Source organism: Schistocerca cancellata, chromosome 9 (genome assembly GCF_023864275.1).
Source record: "Schistocerca cancellata isolate TAMUIC-IGC-003103 chromosome 9, iqSchCanc2.1, whole genome shotgun sequence".
NCBI lineage: Eukaryota > Metazoa > Arthropoda > Insecta > Orthoptera > Acrididae > Schistocerca > Schistocerca cancellata.
Window position 1 is genome coordinate 299,189,683 of NC_064634.1, and position 22,255 is coordinate 299,211,937.

The 22,255-nt window shown below is 39.2% G+C and overlaps 1 protein-coding gene across 2 annotated transcripts in view; it reads right to left on the reverse strand.

Moving 5' to 3' along the window:
• The window catches only part of LOC126100286 (oxysterol-binding protein 1), a 328,991-nt gene that overhangs the window by 76,584 nt on the left and 230,152 nt on the right, over nucleotides 1-22,255 (reverse strand). For both annotated transcript variants that reach the window (XM_049910887.1, XM_049910886.1), the window contains one exon: nucleotides 14,916-15,083. In XM_049910887.1, coding sequence (XP_049766844.1) covers nucleotides 14,916-15,083 — 168 coding nt within the window. The remainder of the gene's footprint in view (nucleotides 1-14,915; nucleotides 15,084-22,255) is intronic.

The window sequence follows — 22,255 nt, forward strand, 5'->3', positions numbered from 1 at the left end:
TCACTCTGATTTCCTGGATGAGCTTTTCGTCCTTAAAAACGGGGCAATCTCGAGAGGAAGCAGCGTGGTCACCCATACAGTTGATGCAGCGAGGGGATGGAGGTGGACAAGCACCCTCATGGGCATCCTTGCCACATGTAACACATTTGGCTGGATTGGAACAGGACTCGCTGGTGTGATTGAACCGCTGACACCGATAGCAACGCGTAGGGTTTGGGACATAAGGGCGAACGGAAATTATCTCATAGCCTGCTTTGATTTTGGATGGGAGTTGAACTTTGTCAAATGTCAAGAAGACAGTGCGGGTTGGAATTATGTTCGTGTCAACTCTTTTCATAACTCTATGAACAGCCGTTAGGCCCTGGTCAGACAGGTAGTGCTGAATTTCTTCGTCAGACAATCCATCGAGGGCGCGTGTATAAATGACTCCACGCGAGGAATTTAAAGTGCGGTGCGCTTCAACCCGGACAGGGAAGGTATGGAGCAGTGAAGCACGCAGCAATTTTTGTGCCTGGAGGGCACTGACTGTTTCTAACAACAGGGTGCCGTTCCGTAATCTGGAACAAGACTTTACAGGACCTGCAATTGCGTCGACACCTTTCTGAATAATGAAAGGGTTGACCGTGGAGAAGTCGTGACCTTCGTCAGACCGAGAAACAACAAGGAACTGTGGCAACGATGGAAGAACTGTCTGTGGCTGAGACTCAGTGAACTTACGCTTGTGAGCAGACATAGTGGAAGGTGAGGAAACCATTGCGGAAGAATCCCCCATGATTACTGGCGTCTCCGATGGCGCGCTCCTCCCTTGTGGGGCCCCTCTCTGAGGGCACTCCCGCCTTAGGTGATTGTTCACACCTCAGGTCACACCTCCCGACAAACGGACGGAGGGACCAATCGGCACTTTCGGAAGGTATCAGCTCGGGTAATCACCCCTCCCTGGGCCTGGCCGTTATCAGGGGGTACGTACGTGTCCTACCTGTCTACCCGGGGCGGGGAATTATGCGTTACCCCGTCACCGGCTACACACAAAAATGCGTGGGTCGGCCTTCAGACACGCACAGGGAGGAAGAAAGAGAAAGGGAAAAACAAAGAAAGGGAAAGGAAAGAGGTAAGGAAAAGAGAAGGACAAAGGAAGGATGAAGACATACAAGCAGAGAAGACGAAGAATGCGGTACATTTACGAGCGTCCGTCTCCAGATGTAGGCACAAACCATACTCCCAGAGGGGGAGAAAGGGAAGGAAAGAGCCAGAGGCGAGGGGAGGAGAGGCGAAGATGGGGGAGAGGGAAGGATGCGGAAAAGGAAGGTATGCAGCCCGGAAAGGAAGGAAGGCCACATTAGCTCGGGGTCCCGTGCTCGCTACGCACGTATCCACAAAAAGAGTAGTGGACCCCCCTGGGGGGGACGTTCCAATATATCACACAGTCCCCTTTTGTTTGGTGCGGTAGAACGAACAACTTTACAAGAGATCAGACAGTTCTATTTGCGGGTTATTACCATCTACTGCACATGTGCGCCAAGTATATCACGCATGGATGGTGTAATAGGTCTATGTGAACCAGCCTGTAGTCACAGATATGCACGTTTGTGATCATGCCCTTTCAGATGTCAGATAACCTGCCCCATTTCTGCATTATGACAATGACTGCACTGTTTTCCTATGCTACAATTTACTTGTATAAAGGCAAACCCTGATTTACATTTTTTTCAGAAAATTATTTGCAAGAAACACAAAATTATTACAGATATTACATTTCTTTATGTTCTATGAAAGCATGTACATTTTTGAGTAAATTACATTAGCTGGTTTCTGGTGTGTTCAGGCACAGAATCCTACTATTTAGTGCTTAACTGGTTAGAGCTAAATGGGGTCACGTTTCATCATTTCCGCTCTGGTAGAAAACTTTTTAATGGAAGACTGAGTAGAGGGCTCACGAGATGGTAGAACTTAAACCAAAGGTCTTTTTAGTTCTTTGTAGATGATGCACACTATTTTGAAACAACGGAAAGTGCAGGATGGAGTAACATTCTCTCTAATGCAACCTTCACTAGTCCCTGTCCTCCACCTGCCTATTTCCTAGCCTGCTCTCTAAGATAACGCACACACTTTCTATCCTGCCATTGAACCTACAAATCCTTTCCTCTTCCCTAGTCCTCTCCCCTCCCTTTCCCCTTCCACCTTTACCCCCCTCCCAACAAAGCCTTCCTATGCTGCGTGTAGCAGCCCAATCCTGTCCCCACCAAGCACCCACCAAATGCAGCATTAGCATTATTCCAACCCTATCCTGCTATCCCTTCCCCTCCCAATCACCCACCCCAGCAGATTGCAGCACACACACACACACACACACACACACACACACACAGAGAGAGAGTCACTCTGTCAGGCCCTATCAGTTGGAGATAGTACCCACGTGTGTGCCGAGTTTTTGCATAAATGTATGGGAGTTCTACTGCTAAGAAAGGACTTTGTCCTAAAGCTTGTGTCTTTCTAGAATTTTTTTCATTGTGCCTGTCTGCTACTCAGCATCTGCTCTATGTGGTGAATAACTTGGCTTTGTGGTGATTACAACATCTGGATTCAGTCCTCAGTGATTACAACATCTGGATTCAGTCCTCAGTAATTAACCCTATACAGATAGTCCTGTAAATGTGTGCTTCTATGACAATACTTGTAAAATTTAAAATTAAAAACATGGAGCACATGCCACAGAAGAATGAACAAACTAAGTTACTAACAATTTTACTGCACTGCAAATGATATGCGCTAATGTGCAATTTTTCTCAACACCAACTTTCTACACTCCTGTTACCTACTGCATGTGACCCACATTTTTCATTTTAAATTTTACAAGTACTGCCACAATTGCTAAAAATTCAGAAGCAGAAATTTTTAGGACTATCTGTATGGGGCTAGGAATCTGTATGGGGCTGGGCTACATTATTTTATTATTTTTAGTCAATTTTAAAAACATGTGGTAAAAAGGCTTTTATTTAAATAATTATTTTTTGCTCTTTACTCTTGTGTGCGAGTGAAATTTTTCCAATTGATTTCGAATGTTTTGATGAGGTGACAAGAGACATGGTAAATTTCTGGTTTATTTTAGTTTCTCTTCATGCAAGTCACCCAATTAAAAAATATGTATTACAGATAAATGAACTCACACAGAGTCTTACCAGCAATTGTTCTTACGGCAAAAAAAATTCGTGATGAACATGAAAAGGGGGACATAGCAGAGGTGCACAAAGTACCTTCCACCATACATCAGACAAGACAGCAAGTTGATGTTGCACTGCCATCCAATTCTGAGCTATGTTGATAGTTTCAAGTCCCTAGCTCATCGGGAAATTAGTTTAAAATAAATTGCAAAACTTGTACCAAACAGACATGCAAGGAAGTAACTTAATAAGAAACGTTAAAAACAGGGGGAGGTTCTAACATGTTGGCAATATTTTAACAAAATTGAATAGAATCCTACAAATATTACACTAAAGCAGTTTTATGCATTTCCAGGCTCAGTATAGGATGATATGGGTTTGCAGGTAACAGGTGTAGTATTTAGAAGTCAATGGGGTCAAGTCTACATTGCTCAGACCCCAAATACAATACATAAAGGTGTATGGAACACGACTGTCATACTGTCTTTCCACAGCCCGGCAATTCAACACATTCCATGGATTATTCTGGTACATAATTCAACTGCAGCAAGATCATTACATGATTTTATTATTAAATAATAGACAAAATTTCATGCTTAGTGCCACGTCCAAATGCAGTTTTATCGATTTGGCTACCGACTTTAAATATGCAAGTTCAAAATTCAACTGCGGGTGTTACTGTTACAGTGATTAAACTAATTTAGGACTACAAACAGTGATCACTGCGTACACAATAATACCACTTGCTACTTGGCCCCCTACAAGACAGATAAACAACAGCTTTTGATTTTATTTCAGCACCCATGATAATTAACCCTGATAAAATAAATTGTAAAGGTGAGAAGAATAACTACTGTATGTATATTGAAACCTATTTTACACTCAACTCCCAGATGTAAATCTTTTACAGCTTTTTGTAAGATCGTAACTATTTCTTCCTTTTTTCACTCTTATAACAAACAACACTAATTCACTGAAATCCCTTCATTTTGCTTGAAACACTCTTTGTTTTTACACTCCTATTTTTATCACAACCCTGGTTTAATTTTTTGATTATCATAAATGGCATAAGACAATTTTAAAATTTATCAAGGAGTTATTTGAAAGTTCTTTTACAAAGAGAAGAAATATAAATAAATATAAGACAAAATACGAAACTCCTACAGCCAAAAAGGGGCAAAATAATATCCCCTCAGGCATCCTACCCTTCTCCCTCTGGGAAAGAAGGAAAAAGATAACAATCTAAAGTCACAAAATCTGCCTGAATATGGCTGCCTGGTTGTCAACTGAAATATCAAGAGAAGATGTCAACATGAACATCACCCATCTTGCAAACCCGAAAACTCATTGGACACTTATTGCACTGAGAAAACTATGATATACGCACACAAGCTAAGCTTTCTATCTCGAACTGGTTGCAAGCTTGTTACAGTTTTCTCCTAGATGTGTCTGGACTCTTCATCAGAATATTTTTATTTTACTGTCAGTAAACATAACTGATTTATAACTTATCCACTATCTTTCGTAAATCATTTATGTAGGCCAAGAACAGGAGTGAACAAAATTCCAAACCTTGTGAGACACCGTTTTAAGCTTTCACCTTTAAGAATTTATTATTTTTATGATAACATTTTTTAGTGCGACTCCATCTACAGGTATTTTCCTTGCATTATTTCTTGTTTAGTTCTAACAGAACAGAGAGAGACTGAATGCTTAATGGCAATACTGACTTCAGAGTTCTGTTTCCACACAATCAGCATGCAAACTGACACAGCTGATGCATGCTGTAAGATGAAGGACCACTAATGCTAACACTGATACTGCTATAAGGCTTAGCTTTGGCAGTTTTTAGCATTATTCACTAGGTTCAAGCAATTGGAAAGACCTAGCTACTTTTGTACTCACACATTATCTCTTCTAGTACTTTTTATTTATACAGTAGAATTATCAGACATGGCAAAAAAAGAGCAATTGGAATTCTATTCAGAACATGTTTCATTATACAGGAATATAAAAGCAAAGAAATTCAACTGTATGTTTTTCTGTAATGTGTGTAAATGTGGCCACATTGTGACTATGACGTAAGAAGACTTCTATCAGGAGTTACATATACTTTTTTTTGACTACTGGGAGAAATAGTTGAACCTGGAGGCAAAATAACATAAATTTATGTAAAAGTACTTGCAGAATTTCTGCAGAGAATGATTAGACTATTCCCCTTACTGGAATGGTGCTATAATTTTCTAACACACACACACACACACACACACACACACACACACACACACACACACACACACACAGAGAGAGAGAGAGAGAGAGAGAGAGAGAGAGAGAGAGAGAGAGAGAGAGAGAGAGAGAAATTAAAGATGCAGCCTCCACATCCTCCTCTCCACAACATATAAGATATTCACTAAATTTATCATCATCACAAATGAAAAAAGATTTTAATCAAATAAAAGAACAAGCTCGTATTGGGACACTGGAATCCTATTGGATACCTCCATTGGTGGCAGACAGTGAAATTCTGCTCAGATACTCACTGCAATCAGTGCACACACATAAAGTATCTGTTGCCAACACTGATGCTGTAAAGATCACACAGACTTAGAAGCACCACTAAATATGATAGCTTGGTGATTAAAAAGTAGTTGCAGAAGTACTAGCTAATCAGACATTTAGTTTCGGTGCATCTGCAGCAGTAGGAGTGCTAACATACTTGTGTTTATGGTAATTAAGTGTCAAATAATGCTAATAGTTACAACCTTCTAGACCAATGATCAAGTGTGAAGACAGAGTACACTTCTTTCATGGTGGATGCTGTGAAGCAACCAGCTTGAACAAGGACTTTGCTACCCTTTGGCATAGTAGTCATCGTGCTTATGCTCTGTGATATAAAGAAGGAGCAGTTGATCCCAAAACCCTATTTATCTGGCAGTAGCACTGCAGATTTACAGCAGTTGAGAGCTGCGGTTTGTAGCAGTAATGTTAAGAATAGGGTCGATGGTCAGACCATGATTTAACCTCCCAAGTCACCCAAGAGATTTCTGCAGGGATGTGAGCAAATATTCTAGATGTAGTCTTGAAATCTCCAACAGTTTCACTGCTCTGGAGACAGTGGACAAAGATATGTTGATAACCAAAGGCATTCACGAACACTCTGACAAGACAAAGTGTTCTGTCAATCATGTAAATGATAAACGTAGAGCTCCGGGAGTTGCCTAGAGGGGTACGAGTGATGCATTGTCCCTCCTATTTTTGCATCAGAAAGCATGGTCTACATCTGTACATCTGAATGACTGCGATGAGAGGTTACTTACACAACTAATTTCTGGAAACAGTTTAACAAAGACCACTGTCTGTCCAATCCCTGTGATTTCAAATATTTCACTAGGCCTGTTTTGAGTTAAGCCTTTCCAAAAGACTGACCTGCCAAGTGACTTTAGATACAGTAACAACAATCAGTGGAGAAACAAGAAAATGACTACTCTGACAGCAAAAAGGGTAACAAACATATTAATTTAGACTTTTCCAGTAGAACATAAGAAGCTTGTTAAGTAATAAATATTAGTTTCTCATATCACTGCAGGAATTTGAATAATCTAAAGGTATTCCTACAGATGCATTATCAACTTCATTTGAAAGCCACAGAAATGCACCTAGATGGAAATATGTTACTATTATTGTCTACATATGTAAATGAGTACTGAACACCCAAGTGGTGTACTTCCGTAACAGACTTGGAAACATACCAGGTAATGAATGGTTCTGATACTTTACAGGACTCCAAAAGCAAATGTTTTAAACTTCATTAAGCAATAATATGAATGATCAGAAATAATTAGGAAGCATCTGTGCTTGGAGATCTCGATATTGATTTCACATCTGATAATTCTGACTGAGCACCCAGAGTTACTGATATCCATCTTTTGCTTGATGTCCACAGCAACACTCTCAACAAGAGTTGAGGACATAGTGCAACAGGATAGATAATTTATTTTTAAAACCAACTGTCTTTCACGAGCTCCATAATAAATAGTTAATCTGACTGATGGTCAAATGGCAGCTGTAAAGCAACCCATATCATCAGTTTTAACTAATAATTACGGAATCATGTATGTTGACACACACAATTATTTAGAGAATTCACAAGATGAAAAACAATGGAAACCAAAGGGAAGGGTGGTTAAGCATTTCACGCAAACTATTGGTTAAAGCGCAAATAATAATGGGCTGAAAGTAACAGGATTTGTTACATCTAGAAACACTGTGCTAACAGGTACACATTCCAGCACAAAAATGTACATAATCCGCAGCCCTCAAACAGGATTACAAAAAAATTAAACTGATCCTTATTAAACCAAAGGAATTGGTTAACAAGTGTAACAGATATAAAGCATTGCTGAGGTGTGGATCTTGACTGTGTGATTCTTAATATAAATTGTGTGTCTTATCTATATTACTAAGTAACTATCCCAGAACTGGGTTAAAGTTGCAAATTGCCTTTCTAATGACTTCCAGTGGCAACAAAACTTTGATTTTCATTATTTTGTGTAATTATTGATAGAAAATAATAATTTAAAATACTATAATAATCTACTCATTAAGAGGTATAGTCTTATGTTAAAAGTTTTAATACAACAAGCCAAGTATTACAGTTAGAAACTGTGTGCTTGTTTCGAGCCAGCATAATGAAGACATTTAGTGACTTTAGTGACACACAATTTTAAATCTTTATGAAATTTTATTGCTTACATTTTAGCTGGTCACGCGGTAAAACTTCAATGTCAGGCATTAAATTTTAATTTACTACGTCCTTTACTGCTGACTATTCTCAACACAGCCTGCAGGCAGTATCAACATATACAATTGAATTAGATAATTGTACAACACATAGTTAAGCACTACATGGCATAGTGGAAAGAGAGCGAACAGTAAGGCAAGCATCGCGGGTTTGAGTCCATCAGTCGAAACTTTTTATTGCTCATACAGGAATTAGAATAATTACTGCACACACAGGGGCATTCCAACACTCATTCTTCCCACACACCAAACATAAGTGGAACGAGAAGAAACCCAAATAACTAGTACAATGGGAAGTACCCTATGCCATGCACCTTATGGTGGTTTGCAGACTATAGATGTACACGTGGATGTAGATGTAGTTCAGGATATGACTTCATAGACATTTAGATACGTGAAAAGATTCAGCTTAAAATACCATGCAGTAAAACTGACATCTGGCATGACATTTTAATTTATTACTTCACTACTACTAACTCTCCTCACACCAAATTTTGCAGACAGTATCTACATACAATGTACTTGTTTAGAAGACATGATGTCAAACATTGACATACATGAAAAGCTCGTTTTTGCTTGAAATGGTGCACAGAGTGCAGACACTATATTCATCTGGTGTTTCATGAGAGCACTTTATGACTTCCAACAAACTTTTAAGTGCAATTTCAAATCTTTTCTAAACTTTTTCCAGTTAACATGCTTAATGTCATATTTAATGCATTAACTCAATCATAAAGTAAACAGACATTTGAAGTTTTTTATACATGGAAGTTTGACTCTTTTAAGAAACAGGGGTTTACTGGTTATTATCTGAAAGGTAATGCCAAAAAACAACATACCAACTGAAAAGCAATGTGTCTCAGTTAACAGGTCTCAAAATGTACCAGAAACTTTCACAGCACTTAAAGAAAACTTTTGGAGAAGAAACCCATTGCAAGCCAAGCCAAAAAAGACTTGTTCTTTAATAATTGAGAAAAAGAATGACTCAGTCAACTTAATTTTTAACAAAAAGGAAAACAGAAGACAACTGACACCAGATTACTGTTCTCAAGCAAATATGTACACGAAGTTTATCAGTGAAGTACAAGACAGTCTCTAAGAAATTTTCTGTGTTTCTTCTGGAGGCAAAAAAGGAGTATCATCATAACATTTTGTGACAAAGCTCTTACACTTGTTTAACATATTGGCATAGTAAATTTAGGAGAAAAAGTTTACCAAAATATTTATATGTAACAATAATATACAATAGCTTATTTGCAACAGAACGAGAAATTGTTGTTGTTATTGTTGTTGTTGTTGTTGTTGTTGTTGTTGTTGTCTTCAGTACTGAGATTGTTTGATGCAGCTCTCCATGCTACTCTATCCCGTGCAAGCTGCTTCATCTCCCAGTACGTACTGCAGCCTACATCCTTCTGAACCTGCTTAGTGTATTCATCTCTTGGTCTCCCTCTAAGATTTTTACCCTCCACATTGCCCTCCAAAAACAAATTGGTGATCCCTTGACACCTCAGAACGCGTCCTGCCAACCGATCCCTTCTTCTAGTCAAGTTGTGCCACAGACTCCTCTTCTCCCCAATCCTATTCAGTACCCCCTCATTAGTTATGTGATCTACCCATCAAATCTTCAGCATTCTTCTGTAGCACCACATTTCAAAAGCTTCTATTCTCTTCTTCTCCAAACTATTTATCGTCCACGTTTCACTTCCATACATGGCTACAGTCCATACAAATACTTTCAGAAACAACTTCCTGACACTTAAATCTATATTCAATGTTAACAAATTCCTCTTCTTCAGAAACGCTTTCCTTGCCACTGCCAGTCTACATTTTATATCCTCTCTACTTCGACCATCATCAGTTATTTTGCTGCCCAAATAGTAAAACTCATTTACTACTTTAAGTGTCTCATTTCCTAATCTAATTCCCTCAGCATTGCCCAACTTAATTCGACTACATTCCATTATCCTCATTTTGCTTTTGTTGATGTTCATCTTTTATCCTCCTTTCAAGACAATGTCCATTCCATTCAACTGCTCTTCCAAGTCCTTTGCTGTCTCTGACAGAATTACAATGTCATTGGCGAACCTTAAAAGTTTTTATTTCTTTGTCATGGATTTTAATAGCTACTCAGCATTTTTCTTTTGTTTCCTTTACTGCTTGCTCAATATACAGATTGAATAACATCGGGGAGACGCTACATCCCTGTCTCACTCCCTTCACAACCACTGCTTCTCTCTCATGTCCCTCGACTCTTATAACTGCCATCTGGTTTCTATACAAATTGTAAATAGCCTTTCGCTCCCTGTATTTTACCCCTGCCACCTTCAGAATTTGAAGAGAATATTCCAGTCAACATTGTCAAAAGCTTTCTCTATGTCTAGAAATGCTAGAAACGCAGGTTTACCTTCTTCTAAGCTTCTAAGATAAGCCGTAGGGTCAGTATTGCCTCACGTGTTCCAACATTTCTACGGAATCCAAACTGATCTACCCCGAGGTCGGCTTCTAACAGTTTTTCCATTCGTATGTAAAGAATTCGCATTATTATTTTGCACCCATGGCTTATTAAACTGATAGTTCGGTAATTTTCACATCTATCAACAACTGCTTTCTTTGGGATAGGAATAATTATATTCTTCTTAAAGTCTGTGGGTATTTCGTCTGTCTCATACATTTTGCTCACCAGATGGTAGAGATTTGTCAGGACTGGCTCTCCCAAGGCTGTCAGTAGTTCTAATGGAATTTTGTCTACTCCCGGGGCCTTGTTTCGACTTAGGTCTTTCAGTGCTCTGTCAAACTCTTCACGCAGTATCATATCTCCCATTTCATCTTCATCTACCTCCTCTTCCATTTCCATAATATTGCTCTCAAGTACATTGCCCTTGCATAGACCCTGTATATACTACCTCCACCTTTCTGCTTTCCCTTCTTTGCTTAGAATTGGGTTTTCATCTGAGCTCTTGATATTCACACAAGTGGCTCTCTTTTCTCCAAAGGTCTCTTTAATTTTCCTATAGGTAGTATCTATCTTACTCCTAGTGAGATACGCCTCTACATCCTTACATTTGTCCTCTAGCCATCCCTGCTTAGCCATTTTGCACTTCCTGTCGATCTCATTTTTGAGACGTTTGTATTCCTTTTTGCCTGCTTCATTTACTGCATTTTTATATTTTCTCCTTTCATCAATTAAATTCAATATTTCTTCTGTTACCCAAGGATTTCTACTAGCCCTCGTCTTTTTCCTACTTGATCCTCTGCTGCCTTCACTACTTCATCCCTGAAAGCTACCCATTCTTCTTCTACTGTATTGCTTTCCCCCATTCTTGTCCATTGTTCCCTTATGCTCTCCCTAAAACTCTGTACAACCTCTGGTTCTTTCAGTTTATCCAGGTCCCACCTCCTTAAATTCCCACGTTTTTGGAGTTTCTTCAGTTTTAATCTACAGGTCATAACCAATAGATTGTGGTCAGAGTCCACATCTGCCCCTGGAAATGTATTACAATTTAAAACCTGGTTCCTAAATCTCTATCTTCCCATTATACAGGGTGATTCAAAAAGAATACCACAACTTTAAAAATGTGTATTTAATGAAAGAAACATAATATAACCTTCTGTTATACATCATTACAAAGAGTATTTAAAAAGGTTTTTTTTCACTCAAAAACAAGTTCAGAGATGTTCAATAAGGCCCCCTCAGACACTCGAGCAATATCAACCCGATACTCCAACTCGTTCCACACTCTCTGTAGCATATCAGGCGTAACAGTTTGGATAGCTGCTGTTATTTCTCGTTTCAAATCATCAATGGTGGCTGGGAGAGGTGGCCGAAACACCATATCCTTAACATACCCCCATAAGAAAAAATCGCAGGGGGTAAGATCAGGGCTTCTTGGAGGCCAGTGACGAAGTGCTCTGTCACGGGCTGCATGGCGGCCGATCCATCGCCTCGGGTAGTTGACGTTCAGGTAGTTACGCCTAAGGTGAACGTTTTCTGTGCCATTTCAGCCAATAAAGTTTCTGGTCCCTTTTTCTTCGAAGGTGCTACTGTAACTGGACTACAGTATCTGGAGATGTTAGAGAATTGGCTGTTCCCTCAGCTCGAACTGATGCTGACGCCTTGTCAACAGCGCCTCAAGCGAACAAATGTACAACTAAATGAAACTTTATAGCTCCCTTAATTCGCCGACAGATAGTGCTTAGCTCTGCCTTTTGTCGTTGCAGAGTTTTAAATTCCTAAAGTTGTGGTATTCTTTTTGAATCACCCTGTATAATCTATCTGAAACCTGTTAGTATCTCCAGGTTTCTTCCGTGTATACAACCTTTTTTTTATTATTCTTGAACCAAGTGTTAGCTATGATTAAGTTATGCTCTGTGCAAAATTCTACTAGGTGGCTTCCTCTTTCATTTCTTACCCCCAGTCCATATTCACCTACTACGTTTCCTTCTCTTCCTTTTCGTACTATCAAATTCCAGTCACCCATGACACTTAAATTTTCGTCTCCCTTCACTATCTGAATAACTTCTTTTATCTCATCACACATTTCTTCAATTTCTTTGTCATCTGCAGAGCTAGTTGGCATATAAACTTGTACTACTGTAGTAGGCATGGGCTTTGTGTCTATCTTGGCCACAATAAGGTGTTCACTATGCTGTTTGTAATAGCTTACCCGCACTCCTATTTTTTTATTCATTATTAAACCTACTCCTGCATTACCCCTATTTGATTTTGTATTTATAACCCTGTATTCACCTGACCAAAAATCTTGTTCCTCCTGCCATCGAACTTCACTAATTCCCACTATATCTAACTTTAACCTATCCATTTCCGTTTTTAAATTTTCTAACCGACCTGCCCGATTAAGGGATCTGACATTCCACGCTCCGATCCGTAGAACGCCAGTTTTCCAGTTTTAACCATACAGTAAAGCTACATGCCCTTGGGAAAAATTATGGCCATAGTTTCCCCTTGCTTTCAGCTGTTCGCAGTACCAGCACAGCAAGGCCGTTTTGGTTAGTGTTACAAGGCCAGATCAGTTAATCATCCAGACTGTTGCCCCTGCAACTACTGAAAAGGCTGCTGCCCCTGTATCGCTAAGGCACGCAAGCCTCCCTACCAACAGCAAGGTCTATGGTTCATTGGCGGGGGGAGGGGGGGGGGTCAAGAAGTTAATACTGATAACACCAAATACTGTGTCGACTTGCTTTGGAGCCATTTAGCTAGAGCAAGAAAGGCAAATAAAAATGAAATTTGAGAGTAATAAGTAAATAATTGTTTTACATTTCTGAAAATAATAAAAATAAAATTAAAATTCAAAGATAAACCTCTATAAAACTCTTGTTGTGCTATACGGTTGTGACATTTCAAAATCAAAACAAAAAAAAAATCTTAAAATGGAAAATTTAAAGGGAGATATTTAGTGGAATTCAAGATGAAACCATAAGAGAAAGGAAAAATTGAAGAAATACATAATTATAATGTTTTATACAGAGAGAGTCAGACATCATATGAAAATCTAAAGAAACAATACTTAGGTGGCTTAGATACACATTTTTCTATCACGAAGAGAGGAAGTTCTACTAAGAATTTACAGTACATCCTAAAGATTGAAAGACATCCCAGAACTATGTTTCACTGAAAACATCCGAGAAGGCAAAAACACTGGGTACGTAATTGAGAAATTGAATGCCAAGACAAAACTTCCTGGCAAAGCATTGTAAAACCAGTGGCTAAGCAACTTTATAGCTTGTTAATACTGGAGAAATAACCCAGATTTAGGTGGTGATATACAACAGTACTGGCAACTTACTGAAACTAACTGTAAAACTTTCAAATAAAAATATGCAAAGCACACTGCAACCTGACATTAGGTAAACAGAATACAATTTGTTTACGAAGTTTAAGGAGCTTATAGTTTTGCCTCCCTAGAAGAGCCTTCTGTAGTCGTTAACTAAGAAGTTTGCATCCTGAAGAAAACTTTCTCTTGAGAACTTTTAACTTTGCAGCGCGTCAGCATTCGTGAATAATTTAATGATTATAAAGAATCTGCCTCGATTGCAAATAGAAACCGGATGTTGACCTAGGTTTCGGCACGGATAACCACACCTTCTTTGGAACACACTAAAACTACGAACTGCCTAAAGAGGCATAGTCTGTATTAATGTTGGACCATGCCTCTTTAGGCAGTTTGTAGTTTTAGTGTGTTCCGAAGAAGGCGTGGTTACCTCCGCCGAAACCTAGGTCAACATCTGGTTTCCATTTGCAATTGAGGTGGATTCTTTAGAAACATTAAAACTTTCTCTGTTCAGTGGATTGTAATATGTTCTGCATCATTAGGACTGTCATCAATAATCAAGAAATGCATTGTAGGTTTGTAACACCACATTGCTTGCAATTAAATACAATGGCGGGTAGACATACTAAGGTGAAGCGTCTTCACCCTGAATTTTGGTTTGAAAACTGCAATGCTTTGCTATGCAATGTCCTACTGGAACTGGCACTCTCTTGCCATTCTTGAACCTTTGAACTAACTTACCCAGCCAGTTATGGGGGACCTATTCCTAACATCGACGCCAAACTACAGTGATACTTAAAACTTTTCGCAGATACAAATCAATGAGACAAAAGAAGCAAAAAGTAACAGAAAATCCTAAGACACTCAAGTACTCTTTCGTACTTTTGGGTTTAACATATAATTTAATTCTATAGCGATTACAATGGTTTTACACTGATTTATAATTAATTCTCAACAGATGTTATAAAATGAACACACTCACAACTATGATAACTATGATAACTATGATACACAAGTAGAAAGTAGTTTGAAACACAAACAACACTTCAACTGATTAGCGCTGAGAGAGGTCAAGTACATCAACTGTAAGTGGTATAATTTTCTCATGTCTATATGTCAAAAACTAAGCCAATAGGTACAGCAAATTAAGGAATTATTTACTTACACTGCAAATGGTGGTGGTTGTGGTGGAGGTTTGATCCACACAGCCATTGCCTGTGGAGTTGGCCGTGCTGATAACCAGCACCTTGGTCTCAGTAGTGTCGTCCACCTCACTGCTAGAACCAGACGCTTCGTCTTGACCGTCAGAATGAGGCAGACGTGTGTCGGAAACCTGTCAACATAAGAAAACTGTGGTATTTGATTTTGATAATGAAGGATGCTACTTTTTACTTTCAGTGCATATTTTTCCAACAGCATTGCTTAAAATATCTATCTTGAAACTTCCTGGCAGATTAAAACTGTGTGCCCGACCGAGACTCGAACTCGGGACTTTGCCTTTCGCGGGCAAGTGCTTCGGTAGCTCAGATGGTAGAGCACTTGCCCGCGAAAGGCAAAGTCCCGAGTTCGAGTCTCGGTCGGGCACACAGTTTTAATCTGCCAGGAAGTTTCATATCAGCGCACACTCCGCTGCAGAGTGAAAATCTCATTCTGGAATATCTATCTTTACTGAATATTTTAATCCTAGTTCTTGTACTATTACAAAGAAGTATGAATTTTACCAATATCACCAGGAAAGTTTTGAGGTCTGGTATCATATCAAACATGAAACAATTTTAGTAACCCATTTTAAAGATTAATTTGTGAAACTCACCATCACATTCAGTGAGTGAGGCTACGAAACTTGAATACCACCAAAAATTCATGCAATATTTATCATTAATTTTCAGCCTTAATCCCATAGGCTGTATGTGGTTGCACCAACATCTCAGTTCAAAGCCTAGATAAGAATGTATGCATTTGAAGTGTTAACCATAATTACAATACCATATTTTGGAGTAAATATCTTTTGCTACTCATAACAGAAGGATTTTAAAATACTAGCCAGACTAGTGCAGCTTACCTTATCAATATCATATGGAAAGTTGGAATAGATTTTAAACAATTTAGAAGTAAAGGCAGCAACTCAAAACTTGTTGGGTCATCAACAAACATTTAAACAACACTGGAAACTTTGCTAGCTTTCAGATAAATCCTTTTTCGAGTTAAGAGGACACACACACACACACACACACACACACACACACACACACACACACACACACAAATGAGAAGTCCCTTACCCAGTATGCTGAAGGTCTCACTAATGCCTTCACAGAGGGCACTATTCCACAAACCTAGTCCACAGAAATTCCTAAACCATGTCTTCACACACCTCTAATTATACCAATCAAAGACCCAGCTGTTAAGGGAACACATCCTCATCGCCCGCAATTTCCAGATTAAAACAACTGAACCATACCTGCTGCCAGGGCTTCAACTATATCATCAAGCCTGTAAATGAGGAGCATCCTACCTACAATCTTGTCCACCCCTCTTGAAGTGGATTTCGGCACTCAGCTTATCTACACAATGTCCCAGTCTATTCCTATTCCATACCCACTCCCAACCCATGGCCACATGGGTCAAATTCCTGTGGAAAACAATGGTGGAAGACGTGACCAATTAACCTACCCAGCCCCATAACAGGCTTATCCTATACCATCAGGTGTAGGGCTACCTGTGAAAGCAGTCATATTATATACAATCACTGTTGCAATTTCTGCACATTATTTTTAAGTGGGTATGACCACCAGCCAACTGTCCACCCGAATGAATGCCCACCATCACACCGTTGCCAAGAGCACAGTTGACCATCCAGCAGAACACACTGATAAGCACTATGTGCTTGAATCCAATGGCTACTTCACAACCTGTGCCATCTGGGTCCTTACCCTGGCACCAGCTTTTCTGAACTATGTTGGTGGGAATTATCCTTGTAACAGGTCCTTAATTCTCGTAATTCTCCTGGTCCCACTGCCCTCCAAGTACCTGCCTTATATTGATCTCCACCCTTACCAGTCACCAGTCCCCTAATACCACCCGTACTGCATGCACGCACATGCGCGCGTGCGCGCATGCACGCACGCACACACACTCCTCAGTCTCCCCTTCCTGCAATCCCCTTCCAATACACTCACCATCATTGTGTGCGACACACAGTTACTGGTGCCAGTGTGTTGCATTCTTATCGAGTTTACATGCTGCCTCAACCTCCCTCACCCCTATCCCATATACTTGCTGTCTTCCTCCAAGCTGCATCCACCATTCCCATACCCTTCCTTCTGTTCCCCATCTTCTCCCTTTACCCACTCGAAACAATACAATCCATCACACCAGTCTACTGCAGAACAGCAGTCCTGTCATTGTGTATTTAGTGTGTCGTCTAGTTCAAAATAGGATTCATCTCAAAGCTAGGTAAGTTTTCAGTCTTGTTTACATGCCTGTCAATGTCTCAATGGCCCTACTATTCTGTAAGCTGTTACCGTAACTCATATTATTTACCTTAGTAATAACATTATGAACAGTGGCACGACTTTGATAAGGATAGCACATGGACTCTGGTACAGTAATAAGACACTATCCATATTGCCTTCAATTGCTTATTTTAAGGGGAGAGCTGTTCCTCATTTGTTTGACTGATGGGGCTGCTAAGTGTTATACCACCTACTACACTCCCCCGACTTAAGCCCTCGCAAGTTCATCTCAATTTCTAAACTGAAGGGCACACTTCACAACATTCGCTTCAGAATTGCTACAAATTTGTCGGGCAATAGGCCATGCCGCTGTAACTGTCAACACATCTGGCACTGCTAAGAGTATCCTACGACTTCCACATCGCTGGCAACAGGTTATACACAATGCTGGTGACTACTCTGAAGGTCAGTAAAACTTTGAAACACATATCTATTTTGTACAAGTTGTAAATAAATAGTTGCCACTAATAAAATTCCCACCCTCGTAAAATGTTGACAGGAAAGTGTTTCTGAAGAAGAGAAACTTGTTAACATCGAGTATAGATTTAAGTGTCAGGAAGCTGTTTCTGAAAGTATTTGTATGGAGTGTAGCCATGTATGGAAGTGAAACTTGGACAATAAATAGTTTAGACGAGAAGAGAATAGAAGATTTCGAAATGTGGTGCTACAGAAGAATGCTGAAGATCAGATGTAGATCACGTAACTAATGAGGAGGTACTGAATACAATTGGGGAGAAGAGGAATTTGCAGAACAATTTGACTAGAAGAAGGGATTGGTTGATAGGACGCGTTCTGAGGTGTCACGGGATCACCAATTTAGTACTGGAGGGAAGCAGTGAGGAGGGTAAAAATCATAGAGAGCAAGAGATGAATACAGTAAGCAGATTCAGAAGGATGTAGGTTGCAGTAGTTACTCGGAGATGAACAAGCTTGCACAGGATATAATAGTATGGAGAGCTGCATCAATCCAGTCTTACGCAATACAATATTGTTTTTGTACTCTGTAGCTGGAATCACCCCAAACAAATACTGCTCATCACATCTTTGATGTGATGCCAAGTGTTGACAAAGCATAGGTTTGTTTCCAAGTTAGAAACAAAATTATTTTTAAAGTGGAAGTTTATGTACCCATTCAATTAATCTATTATTATATTTATTTTATCAATATGTATTATTAGGGACAGTAAAACATGAAAAATAATCAGTGCTACTGCAGTGGCAGCACTGCCTTGGTCAGTGCTGACTGCTACCTCCATGCACTGCCCTGGCGTGTCTGTCTGGAAACTAGGTGATAAAACATTTGAGGAACGCCATGAGCTGTCTGCAGAAAGTTCAGAACAGAGCCACCAACAAGGGCAAATATCAAGTTCTTTGTCAACAAATTAACACAAAGAGAAAATGTGCTTAATGTGGAACGTCCTGAGCAAACATTAACATCTGATGACACATTTGGAGCACTGAGGATGCAATTGTAAGGACCCCATGTGCTTCTCTTCATCAACTGAGCGATGACTTGAGCATTCCATGAACAACACTAGTATACTCTTCAATTTACACTGAAGAGAAGATAGTGTATCATATACAGGTAATAAACCACCTGGAGGAGGAGGATTATGCTACTCATAGGGAAATGCATGCCGACTTTTGGAAAAAACGGATTTTGGATACCTGTTAGACAACTTCCTTTGTTCACACAGTGTGACGTTTCACACTTTTGTTTTGCGAACCATCACAACTGCTGGATATGGGCCGATAACCATCTTCACGAGATGCAAGAATGGGAAAAAAACTTTATGTACGGCTAGGGACGACCATGGCCAACTTTTATGGCCTATTCTTCTTTGCAGACAAACAGTAACAGGTCACAGTTACCTTGACATGCTTGAGCTTTTCCTGGAACCTCAAGTGGAGTTTTATGAAATTCTGAATTCAGTTGTGTGTTGGTTGGTTGGTTGGGGAAGGAGACCAGACAGCGTGGTCATCGGTCTCATCGGATTAGGGAAGGAAGTCGGCCGTGCCCTTTCAGAGGAACCATTTGCCTGGAATGATTTATGGAAATCACGGAAAACCTAAATCAGGATAGCCGGACGCGGGATTGAACCGTCGTCCTCCCGAATGCGAGTCCAGTGTCTAACCACTGCGCCACCTCGCTCAGTAATTCAGTTGTGCACTAACAGAATTAGCTTCTCCTCATTTTGCTCTCATTCTTTGAGATTTCCTCAAATTCATATTCCTTGACAATAGATTAGTAGAGACTCATTACATATGAATGCTCTTGAGGTCACCTGGTCTTAGCCCCTTTGACTTCTCCCCATGTGATTACATCAATTTCAATGTGTACAGGGTTGCTATCAGTACACTGTGTTGTCAGCCTTGTGATAGGACTGTGGAGGCGATTAACAGCATCACTCCTGATCGACTATCAACTGAGCCTTGGTGAAAACAGTCTCCCTGTGCTGACTTGCAGGGTGGCCATGAATTGTAATGATTTCAGATGTCTCATGTGTGTCCTTGTTGTATCCAATATACATTTCCTATATTAAACATCATTCATTAAAATGAATCTTAATTTTTGGGCAAACTGTGTTTCTTGAAAGTATTTGTCTGGAGTGTCTTCTCATCCTGAAACTGCTTTTGAAAACTTCATTAAAATTTATTTAGATTTGTGGTATTCTTGTTCTCCTCTTATAAAAATCAATCATAAAAGCCAACCTATAAAGAAAAACATTAAGTGGTACACAGATGAACTTACCAATACAAGGGAAAATATGTTACCGTTGTACCACATGTATAAAAATTCTCTTAAATATGGAACGGAGCAGAAAGATGAATTGTACAAAGCATATCTTGAATGTAAGAGAACCAAAAGAACTAAGCTAATAATGGCAAAAAGAACAGCATGCGAAAGATACATTGAAGGGGCTCTCAATAAGTGCAAAGTTGCATGGAATGTTGTTGCACAATAGCATTGCAGGAATGATGAACATAGCAAAACTCTTGACCCAGATAAAGTTAATCGTTTTTTTCATGGACTCTGTAAGTGATATTAGGAACAAAATTGAAACAACAACCACTAATGCAAGTGATTTACTGCAAACAATACTTTTAAATGGAGGACAATCGCACCCACTGAGATTACAAAGGTAGTGGCAAAGTTCTCAAACTCCAAGAGCATGGACTACTCTTGGTTGTCCAATTACAAAATTAAAAAAACAGTGCATATAATTAGTGAACCATTGGCCTTTCTATTTTAATAGGTGTCTAGAGTTTCGAGTCCATCCAACAACTCTAAAAATATCAGAAGCTATCCCAGTGTACAAAAAAGGGGACAAACATTATCTCAAAATTTACCGACTAGTTTCAATAGTTCCCATTTTCTCGAAAATATTTGAATCTCTTATTTATAACCAACTAAACTACTACTTTGAGTCACATAACTTACTCTCTAATAGTCAATTTGGCTTCCGCAAGGGAAGAAATACCACCACTGCTGTTCTTTCAATTGTGAATGAAGTAATAACAGCCTTTGAGAATAAAAATAAAGCCTCATTTCTTTTATGTGATTTAAGTAAGTCATTTGACTGCATTTCTCATATCTTACTTGCTAAACTCAAATTCTATGGCAAACAAGACTCTGCATTGGCAGTAATTGAATCATACCTAAACAATAGGAAGCAGTTTGCCTCTGTCAGAAACAGACACACACAATTGCTAGAAGTTAAGACAGGAGTCCCACAAGGTTCTGTCCTTGGGCCCTTCTTTTTTATAATTTCAGTCAATGATTTACTCCATTGTATCCCCAATACTGTTATTTGTTATGCTGATGACACACCTAGCAGCACTAAATTGGTTCTCATCAAATACACTGCCTTGCAATCCTGATAAAAACCAACAGATTATACTAGGATTGTCAAAAGAGGTAGAGATGAAAGCAGTTAAAATTCTAGATTTCATGTAGACTAAGTTAACATGGGAAACAAACATCAACCATACCCGCACAAAATTGTCTCGAGTTACATATTTAATGTGGAAACTGAGGAGCCTGGTGACAAAAGAATATTTAAGAGTTATTTATTTTGGACTCTTTCAGTCACATATAGGGTATGGACTGCTGATATGGGGACACATACTTCACATCACTGAAGTTCTAAAAATTCAGAAGAAAGTGATAAGAGCAATGAGCAATTCTGGTAGATCAGAGAACTGGCGGCCACTGTTCATTCAGCTGAAAATATTAACAGTTATTAATCTTTATATATACACCTCAGCATTGTATGCAAAAAACAATAATACCAGAGACAAAACAAAATTAGACATACCTAGGCACAGGCTGACAAGAACAGGGAATTCCCATCTAATCAATAGTCTAAAAATACTTAATAAAATTCCATATTCTTCTCGGTCGGCTCACATAAGTAGCTTCAGGAGCAAGCTACTAAACTGGTTACTAATCAATCCTTTTTACAATATAACAGAATTTATTAATATAAAAATCAATCAACATTAATTTTTAAGGATTTCATTATGTGATGTCACTGAATGTATTTATCTTATGTTATGGTGTATGTTATCAACTATGGGCACTATTTGCAATGCTCATTTAGATTTAAGGTACTATTCAAGGAAAATGTTATATGATATCCATGTAAATTGCCTATTCCACCTCAGGTGGTCAATGGTGAATAAAGAATCTGAATCCTGAAGTCAAAGTGACATACATTTGATTTTTTATCTTCCACAACCTATTCCTCTCCCCCCTCCTAGGTAGGAATCACCAGTTTCAAAAACTAGGATAACTGTGTCACTTTTATATGTGTCTCCTGACGGAACTACACCTATTGACTCCTGATGGTAAAGAAAGGCCAGCAATGTTGTCTCATAATTTATTCTCATTTACAATACGCTTTCAGCCGAACTGAAAAATATGAGCGATGAACCCCAAGCGTTGAAATCCATTTTGAAAGTTTCCTTATGGCACACACTTATTTTG